The 9,646-nt window shown below is 59.0% G+C and overlaps 1 protein-coding gene across 1 annotated transcript; it reads right to left on the bottom strand.

Moving 5' to 3' along the window:
* Positions 1 to 214: 214 nt before the first annotated feature.
* Positions 215 to 6,765, bottom strand: PITX1 (paired like homeodomain 1). Its single transcript, XM_027546458.1, has 3 exons — positions 6,263 to 6,765; positions 3,723 to 3,955; positions 215 to 1,774 (listed from the first exon to the last, which is right to left on the bottom strand). Exons 1-3 carry the CDS (start codon positions 6,429 to 6,431, stop codon positions 1,232 to 1,234), a joined length of 945 nt encoding a protein of 314 aa, XP_027402259.1. The 5' UTR covers positions 6,432 to 6,765; the 3' UTR covers positions 215 to 1,231.
* Positions 6,766 to 9,646: the final 2,881 nt, after the last annotated feature.

Here is a 9,646-nt window from a genome sequence, read left to right as displayed (position 1 = left end):
GCGCGCGCTTGGAGAGGGAGTTGGTAGCGCCCAACCGCGCCCTCAAGGGAGCTGGGCTGAACAGGCCAGGAATGGTGGCGGGGACGTAGGGGTAGGGTCCTCTGGCGGGGTCGGCCTCGGCTCTTCCCTCCTACGAGCAGAGCCCACGGGGACCTATTTCCCTTTCTACCCACCTTCCTTCTCGCCGAATGAAGCAGTCAGGGCTCGGCAGCGGTTAGCACGCTCGTACTATGGTTTTTAATAGACGTACATGGACAAGTCGATATAGACAGATTTATAATTCTATACAGTCAGTCCGACATACACAGGGACGCTGTAAACAGGGGCGCGGGCCGGAGAGCGGGTGTGCAAAGTGGGCGCGGCTGGGGCCCTGGCCGCGCCCCGAGCTCTCCCGGCTCGACTCTTGCACGGCGGGCGGTGAAGAGGGGGCTCTTCGCCGGGAAAGGGGGGGGCCCTCTCCTAGGCCCGGGGGGAGCCGAGCGGAGGGCCTGGGTCTGCGGCGAAGCTTAGGGGCTGGGATGCTTGGAGACAAGCACTCAGCATGCTCCCGCCTCGACCGCACCGCCAGCTGCCGTTCCTTGGCCTTAAAATAGGACTCCGGGGCACGGGGCAGGCGAGGGCTCCTCGAGGCGCGCCGGGGCCATTAGTACGGCTCCGCGGCGAGTTCCCGACCCTGGGCTGGGTACCATCATCCCCGGCGCAACGCCCGCTCCAACTTGGATCCGGATCGAGCTATAAGGTATGCTCAGCCGGGCCTAGCTAGGAGGGGGCGTCTTGGTTCCCACCTGGCCGGGGCCCAGGTTTGCCTGGGCTCCGCGCTCCAGTTCACAGGCGCGGCTGCTCAGTCTGGGTCCAGCGCGGCGGGAACGCGGGCTACGGGGGGCGTCTCCTCCGGGCCGCCGGCCTGGGCACTCGCCTCCCGCGCCGCGTCCCCTCCGCGGAGTGGCCCACCCGGGCCCCAAGCGAGCGAACGTGCACCACCCGCGCCATCCCGAGGGAAATTGCAACTCATCCGTTTTTTTTTCGCGGCACTTTTCTCCGACGTCTTTTTTGTTTTGTCTCGTTTTGGAGGGTAGAGTGAGGTCCAGGGAAGCAAACACAAAATCAAGCCGGAGGTGGGGAGGTGGGGAGCAGGGGGCGGCTCAGGAGCCAGGTCCTCCGCGCCCGCCCCGGCCCCGGCCCCGACCCCGGCGCCGTTCCGGCCGCCGGCCCGCGTGGCCCGGCCGGGCGGTCAGCTGTTGTACTGGCACGCGTTGAGGCCCGAGGCCGGGCCCTGCAGGCCGCCGTAGCCGAAAGACGAGTGCTGCTTAGACTTGAGCCGCAGGCTGGCCAGGCTCGAGTTGCACGTGTCCCGGTAGACGCTGTAGGGCGAGGCGGGTGTGCCATACGGGCAGGCGCCCGGCGACATGGCCGAGTTAAGCGAGGAGCCGGTGAGGTTGTTGATGTTGTTGAGGCCCGAGTTGGGCATGCCGGGCACGGCGCCCGGGCCCATGCTCGAAGGCATGGTCATGGAGGAGATGGAGCTGGGGGCCGAGAACATGGACTGCGACGACAGCGGGCTCATGGAGTTGAAGAAGGTGAAGCTCTTGGTGGAGAGAGGCGCTGGCGCCAGGCTCTTGGCGGCCCAGTTGTTGTAGGAGTACCCCGCGGCGTACACGTCGTCGTAGGGCTGCACCAAGCCGCTGAACTGCGGCACGTAGCCGCCCTTGCACAGGTCCAGCTGCTGGTTACGCTCGCGCTTCCGCCACTTGGCTCGCCGGTTCTTGAACCAGACCTAGGCGAGGGGGACCGGAGAAGGGTCAGGGCTGCCGGGCGGGAAGGCGCCCCCACCGCCCCCGCCCCACCCCGAGGCCTCAACCTGCTTCCTTCTCCCCAATACCGTTTCTTTTCTTCCATGTTTGCGCCCCTGCCTTCTCCCCACAATGGTTCCTTTCCTGTCCCCAGAAAATATTACTAGTCTTTTCTTTTTTCTGATCTTTATCCTCTTCCCCTAATTAAATCCGGTTTCTTCTCCTAAGGCGGATCCTCGTTTTGTTTTTTTAATAACAAATATTTGTTTTCTTTCTTCCTCTCTCAACCAGGTTATCTTGTGCCTTTTCCCGCAAACGGTTCCCTATCTATCTCCTAAATACTCCGTCCATTTTCCTCTCCAACACTAAAGGTAGTTTTCTAACCTCAAATATAGTATCTTGCGACTCCTCAGTCTATTTTTCATTCCTCAGTCTGTTTCCATCTTTATTGGTAATATTTGACATTCTCATTTCTGTCCCAGATGTTTATTTTCATTTGGTCCACCCCGCTATCTGAACCACTTTTTTCTCCCTCAGGCCATTTTTCTGTGTTATCCCCCATTTTTGATCCTTTTGATTCTTCTCCAAATATTTAGTTTTTTCCTTCTTTCCAAATATCTTGACCCTCACTATTTTCTCTTAAATAGTCGATTCTTTATTTTTCTCAAATACTTGATCCTTTTGCTTCTCCCTTATTTATTTCCTGCCACCTAAATATATGCCAGATATGTTTTTCTGCAAATATTTAATTTCCTTTCACTTCTTACTAGTTTCTCTCTGCTTTCCCCCTCTACTTTTCCCCACAAAATTCAGTTAAGAACCTCTTTTATTCCCAAATCCCAGTTCTTGCCCTGGGCTGTTCCCCCAACCTTTCTTGCCAGATCCGTGCATGTCAGCCTTCTCCATCCCAAGCACTAACATTGCCTGATTCCTCCCCCCACCCCACCCCTACCACCGTAAACCGGGGGGCAGGATTAGTGAGTTCTGGATTACTGAGTGCTGTCTTCTCTCCCTACCCCACTGGGCTGGCCAGCCTGACTCGGGCGGGGTGAGAGCTGAGGTTATAGCAGGGAGTCTGTGGCCCTGGTGGGACTTTGGTTTAGTTTGGGACGTGCTCCCAATATCTGATTAAATGTTTGCAGTACCCAGAGAAGAAACTACTCTCTTGCTGCTCTGGCAGAAAAGCCATGTATTCACTGGGAAGCGAGGGGTGAGAAGAGCAAGTGTGCAGTCTCATCTTGGGTTGGAGACCTTAGATCTCCAAAGGGATTCCTCCTGAAGCTCACTTGTCCACCAGATTTGTCCCCCACCTCCCACCTGACCCCAGCCCTACAGGAAAGGTCATTATGGAAAGGGTTCAGCTACAGGTTGGCTGATGACTGACAAAGAGTCAGGTGGAGAGTATCCTGAGATTGTGAACTAGCCAACTGCGGATGGAGCCACTGACCCAGGAAGTTTTGAGACCCCAAGCCTAGGCTCTTCCCAGCCCTCTCTAAGACTGCCAGGCAGGATCTGCCTTTCCGTTTCGTTTTTGCAGGAAGGCACTAGCGGCCCCACGTCCCCAGCGGCGGGGAATCCTCTGCACAGATTAGGGTGGTTAAGTCCGGGCGGGCTCTAGGCTCTACTGGGCAGGGGAACGTCCCTTGGGGCCACAGGCCTTTGGATGGGGGCTGCGGTGAAGCCAGAGGGTCAGGTAGGATGTGGGTCAGAAAGATCCGAGGAGACAAAAGCCGATGGGCGCTAGCACCAAACGGCTCAGCAGCAGCTGGGTAGACTGGGCCTAAGGTGGAATCTCCTCCGGTGGAGGGAGGAAGAAGGTCTGAGTGTTGGAAAGAGTGTTAGTCTAGGCGCGCGTCTAAGCTTTCAAGGTCTGCGCTGGGCCGGCTGGCAGCCTTCTGCGCGGGTCCCCTTAGGCGCACACCCCGCGCTCACCCTCACGCGTGGCTCGGTGAGGTTGGTCCACACGGCGATCTCCTCCCGCATGCTCATGTCCGGGTAGCGGTTCCTCTGGAACGTGGCCTCCAGCTCTTGCAGTTGCTGGCTTGTGAAGTGCGTGCGTTGCCGCCGCTGCTTCTTCTTCTTGGCGGGGTCCTCGGCACCGCCGCAGCCCGCGCCGCCGGCACCGCTGTCCTCGGGCCCCTTGGGTTCCCCGCCGCGCTCCTTTTCTGAAGCAGGCAGGGTGGGGCGCCGGTCACCTCGGGCTTTTGCCCTGTTGCACCCCGTCCCGGCTCCACCGAAGCGCCCGCGGTCAGCGCTGGCCGTCCGCCCTCCCGCCAGGGGCCCTGGAATTGTCCCCGCTGGAAAGAGCCCGTCTGTGCCTGGTGGGTCAGTAGTCACCTTCTGGTCAGGCTCGTCTGGGAGCAAAGCCCAGGAGTTGGAGCCGCGGACCAAGGTTCCCAGCTGGGCAGGGCCTGCTCTCACCGGTCGGCACACGCTGGAGCCCTACGTTGATGCCACCCGAAAATGTACAGTTTTTAGGGCTCTTGGGGGTTCTAAATCGGAGATCTCTGCTTTTCTGAACTAGGATCAGACTTTTCTAGCTTGAAGCTAGGGGATCCGTGGAGCCAGAGCCAGGCGGTGGCCTGCAAGTTCTTCTCCCCGGGCCGGAGCCGGAGCCCCACTGAGCCGGGCAGGCACAGCACAGCCGGTTTCTCGCCTTAGCTCCAGGCCTCAAGTCCCAAGGCCCAGAAAATCCCTCTGGCGGCTGCCAGGCAGCCCAGACCCACAGGCTCTGTCTAGGTGACCTGGGAGCTCTAGTCTCGCTCCCTCTCTCAAGCTACACAAAACACAGTCATAGAAACACTGAAACATAAAGAAAAAGGATTTAAAACCAAAATACTGAATCCCAGAAAAGCTAACAGCTCTATGGGTAAAAACACAGAAAGGGTCACAAACTCTTAAAAATAGGCAGATAGAAACACAGCAAACGCAAATTAAGAAGTCAGAAACCTCCATGCAAACACTAACTAAATACAGTGCTGTACGTTTATAAGCTCCAGGCAGGCACAGGCATTTATTTATCCGGGGTTTTTAAAACATCAACGTAGTGTTGTAGATAGATTTTTTTTTAACCCCTTCTGGATAATGCCCTTCCCCAGGTAATTTTTAAATCCCAGGGAAATACAACACTGTAGTTAGGTAACAAATTCCGCAAGTAACACCACTGTAAGTGGATTTTGAGAAAACCCCGGAGAAACGCGCCATTTTGGATTGACTTTTTAAAATCTCTTATATTATTGTAAATAAGTAAAATCTCTTGTAAAATGTAGAAATTTTAATTTGAAAATGTACCTAGAATAGCAGTTCTTTCTACATCGAAATATACAGTTAAAAATTTAAATCTATTCTCATAGACTTTTTTTTTTTTTTAAAGAGCAACTGTAATTATATATTTCTCCGGGCTTTTAAAAATAAAAACCAACCAAAGGCCACGGTTAAAACTTTTGAAAACAAAAGTACCGTCCTGCGTTGATTGTTTTTTAACCAACCAAACAGAACCTCTCAGAGAAAGTCACTTAGGGATGCAAAACAGAAACAAATAGAGATTACAAACGCGTAGAGAAACACTCAGCGGAGGATTAAGAAGTGAACGCAGAAGAGGCGCCCAAGGCCCGGGGAGTGGGGAGCTCGGCGGCGCCGCCGAATTAGGACCGAGAGCGCCGGAGCCGTTCGGAGACCCGGGAGCCCGAACAGGGCGGGGGGTTAGCCTCGTTGCTGCCCGCGCCGCCCACCCGCCGGCCCAGCGGTTGCTGGGGGAAAAAAAAAGCTTGAGCTCGGACAAAAACGCAGCGCGGAAGGAGACGTGCCTGAGCCGAGTTGGAGCCCTGGATAGGCGGCCTGGCGGCTCCCGGCTCCCGCGGCGCACGTGCGGCGGGGATCCTTCTTTTGAGGGGTCCTATATCCGAGCCGGGCGGCGCCTCTTGGCCCGCCTGCCCTCGCTGTCCTCTCTTTTCCTTTTACTTAAGGTTGTTGTTTTTTTGCCCCCCAGTTTGCTTTTCTGATTTCGCCCGCCATACCTTCTCCCCGCTTTGCCCCTCTCAAGTCAGTCGCCCAGTCTGTCGGGGTGTCTGTACTCTGTTTCTCTGGGCACTTTCTCTCGCCCACCCGCCCATTCCTCTCTGATCTGCTCCTCTCCTTCGGTTCCAGCGGCCCCTGGACAACCAGTTGCGCAAACCTAACTTTTTTCCCCGCTCTATTTGCTCCTGATCGAGAGAGGCTGTCATTTCGACCTTCCGGTTGTAGGTTCGTGCATCGGCCGGTCAGTTGGAGCGACGGGACCGCGTGGAAGCGCCTTGGGAAAGCACTAAAATTTCCGTTTCATAAAGAGCGTCCATGTCCACGTTCATCGTCAGATGGAGAATGGGAAAAGGCAAGGTCCTGACGCTCCTGGAGCGTAGAGCGAGCCCGACTGCGGGGCGCGGCCCTGCTCGCCCGGGTGGTTCCGCGCGCGCCTCGCGGGGAGCCGCTCTTACCTGGTAGCTCCGTGTCGGACGACTCGCTGGCGGAGTTTTCGAGAGGCTCGCGGGGGTCGGCCGTGCGGGCTAGGTGGAAGGCGGGCCCCATGTCGTGCGGCTGCGGCGGTGGCGGCCGGAGTCCCTCTGGCAGCCGCTCCAGGCTCATGCCCCCCTTGAAGGCGTCCATGAAGGCGGGGACCGAGGCGGGCGCTCCGGGGGCCGGGGCTGGGCGCGCCCGGCCGCCCCGGCGGCGACCTGCGAGGACAAGAGCGCAGCCCCTAAGCGGCTGCCCCCCAGGGCTGCCCGCGCCCGCAACGACGCCGCGCTCGCCCCATGGGCCGCCCGGGGCTGCGGGGCCAGGCGGGCGGCAGCGGCAGCGGTTTCTCGCGACCCGGGGGCCCGGCTTCGCGCTCCGCGCTGCGCTCCCGCCGCTCGGGCCTCAGCCGCCCGCCCGGCCCCGGCTCCGGCTCCCGATCCGGGGCCGGTTTCTAAGGCTCCGGACGGCGCCGGCAGAGTCTGTCTTAAAGCGACAGCGCGCACCGCCAGGTTCCAGCAGTCCCTGCGCCAGGGGTGGTGGGTGGGGTGGGCCTGGGTGGGAGGGGGCTGGGAGGGAGGGAGAGAGCGAGCGAGCGAGGGAGCGCGGGCGGAATCCAGCCCCGAGCCGCCCGCGCCGCCGCGCCCTCTCTGCCGCCCTCCCTCCCTCTCGGCCTGCCTCGCCCGCGCCCTCCCCCTCCGCAGCCACCTTCCCGCCGCCTCCCCCCTCCCGCGGCCTCGCCGCGCCTCACCCTCCTTCCCCGGTGGCACACTGAGTTCTCCCTCGGCCGCACAAAAGAAACGCATCTGGCTTGCAAGTCCCGCGCGGCTCGTGCCCACCTCAAGCCCCAAATGACTTGTTTCGCTCAGAAATCAACTCCTGTCTGGGCCGCCTCGGAGTTCCGAGCCCCCGGCGAGAACAGCCCGGGATGAGTGAACGTTCACCGAGCAGGATCCAACCGACCGGGCGCCTGCGAGTCAGCGCCAGGGCGGGGGCAGAGCCCGGGGCTCGTTCCGGCAGCTCCCAAAGGCGTCCTCGTCGAGGGGCCGCGGCCCCTCCTTCCCCGGCCTCTTCTCCCGGGACCCGAGCCAGGCTGAGTGACAGCAGCCTGCGCTCTAATGGGCCCCCGGATGCTGCCTCCTAATTAGCTTGGACCCTCTCCCCCAAGGCTGCTTCTCAGGCCTACCCCCTCTGCACCGCAGTCAATTTTCCGGGATTGGGATAGAACCGATGGCTTCTAATCAGACGAAACGTTTCTGTTGGCTCCAGGCCGCTGTCGAGTGCAGCAGGAGACCCCAAGTGCCCTGCCAGGCCCCCACAGCCTCTTCTCTCCCCTTGTTTTGCACCTTCAACGGTCTGGCCAAATCCGCCAGGTCCCGGCCTTGGCCACCACAAGGTGGGCCTCTCTCTGCCCTCTTCCTGGCAGGTTCGCAGGGCCTCACTTTGGCTTCTCAAGTGTGGCAGGCACAGGCCCGACAGGCCAGGTGACTGCAGTTTCTAAACCTAGGCCAGCAGGCCAGGAAGCCTAGGACAGTCTTGGAGCTTCTCTTAGCTACAACGGTAGCTAAGCTGCAGCACCAGTGGGCTCTCCACGAGCACAAACACGTTCCCCTTTCCATCCCTTAGAATGAGTCCCTCCTTGAACCCTCCTCCTTCACTGAAGTTTGTTGAAGGATTTTGCTTAACAATTGTTAACTGGTCCTGAGATGTCAGAGTCTTGAGCAAATCGGTGACAGCTGGGATGGTAGGGTGCAGCCCTGACCTGTTCCTCTAGCCACAGGTGGACCCCAGGGTGCCCTTTGCCCCTCTTCTGTGTGCCCCACTAGACAGAAGCAGCACTGGGCAGGATGGTGGTGGGGGTGGGGTGTGAGGCCCGGAGAAGCACTGTGGTCATCTCCAGGCCCAGTGCCTCACGCTTGGGCCCAGGGCATCCTAATGTTCTCCTGGGATCTCTGCCTGGGGCTAACTGTGCAGGCTGTCAGGGTCTGGGACCCTCAGCAGTCCCTGCCCTCACCTGGCTCCCTATCACCCTGGCAGTCACCTGTCTCTACCCCAGGCTGAGCTCTTTGGTGAGGATTGTGGGGGCAAGGGCATGGGCAGGGTAGAACCAGGCCTGCCTCTCACTCCCTTGGCCCCAGCCCAAGGCCCCCAGCTCTGGGTCCTGGGGAGTAAGCACAGTTCGTTAGGGCCGGCCCATTCTCCCTGGGTGCCTGTGACCACAGCGGGCAAACTCTGAGGCTGGGGCCAGAGGAGAATGCATCCAGGAGTTTGGGCTGGGGGAGTGGCTCCAACTTCTCCAAAGGGAATTTTCTGTAGGCTGAGACCCCCAGGGAGAAAGCAGATTTGGTGTGTAGGGGATGGGGAGGGGCTCATGGACACAGGGAACAGTGGTTGCTGAGCATTTGGCCTCAGCCCCATCTTTGACCACAGTTTTCAGTTGACTCTCCTGAAGGAGCAATACCTCCTTTCCAGGATGTATTTAGGTGTTATGCCATGCCAGTGAGTGCCCCTCCGCATGCTACCTTCCTGGTAGCTGCCTTACTTCGATGGGACAGTGAGCCACCCAGCCTGCCAGGGTCACAGAAGCATGCACATACTTATATGTACTGCGAACCTGTACAGGTGTGCTGTGCACACATACACACACACATACTGTGCCCACACATGGGAGTGCTGAATACAGTCACATACATGTACACACAACCAGGCCTCTGAGCTCCAGAACTCTGATGCTGTCTGGCACGAAATCTGGCTGAGAGGGGTGTGTTCTAAGCCCACCAAGTGTCAGGCCAAGGTGGGAAGCACAGTGCTCCTCTGGGAGGGGTCGTGAAATGAATGGTCTGCCTTTGGGCGTCCAGAGGCTGGCCATCACAGCTCACACTCCCCAGAGGGTCTAAAGAGTCAGGCGTTCCGTGGATGGGGACTGTTTTGTGACTCTGCAGCTCTAGCTACTCAGTCTGAGGGACTTGTGTCCCTCACTGTTGATGCATTTAATGCAGTTATTGAGCACCTGCTGTGTGCCCCTCCAGATCCAAGCCTCTGGCAGTGCTCCAAGCGGTCACAATAATCCCTATATTTGGAAATCTTGATGCCTGCTGTGTGGACTGAAAGGTCCTCAGACTATTGCGGGTGAAGCTCCATATCCCGGGGCCCTGAGCCCTAGGGAGGGGCTGAGACTAGTGGGGGTTGCCCAGGGGTGTCTTCTCCACTGGACCCAGTCAGCACTGAAGGAGTAGGGGTGAGGAACTGATCCAGAGGAGGCCCTGGCCTGATCTCGGGTGCTGGCTGGAGAAGGGACCTGGGGTGCTCTGTCTTCTTCCTCAGCCGCTCTCTCCCCTGGCCACTATCCCGGGCAGAATAGGGGCTTC

The sequence above is a fragment of the Bos indicus x Bos taurus genome, chromosome 7 (genome assembly GCF_003369695.1).
Source record: "Bos indicus x Bos taurus breed Angus x Brahman F1 hybrid chromosome 7, Bos_hybrid_MaternalHap_v2.0, whole genome shotgun sequence".
NCBI lineage: Eukaryota > Metazoa > Chordata > Mammalia > Artiodactyla > Bovidae > Bos > Bos indicus x Bos taurus.
This window is presented reverse-complemented; position numbering and strand designations above follow the sequence as displayed.

Coding starts and splice junctions, on each gene's coding strand:
- PITX1 (XM_027546458.1), bottom strand. CDS start 6,431: ATGGACGCCTTCAAGGGGGGCATGAGCCTGGAGCGGCTGCCAGAGGGA. Junction 3,956..6,262: donor GTCCGACACGGAGCTACCAG/GTAAGAGCGGCT, acceptor TGCCTGCTTCAG/AAAAGGAGCGCGGCGGGGAA. Junction 1,775..3,722: donor TCACCGAGCCACGCGTGAGG/GTGAGCGCGGGG, acceptor CCCCTCGCCTAG/GTCTGGTTCAAGAACCGGCG.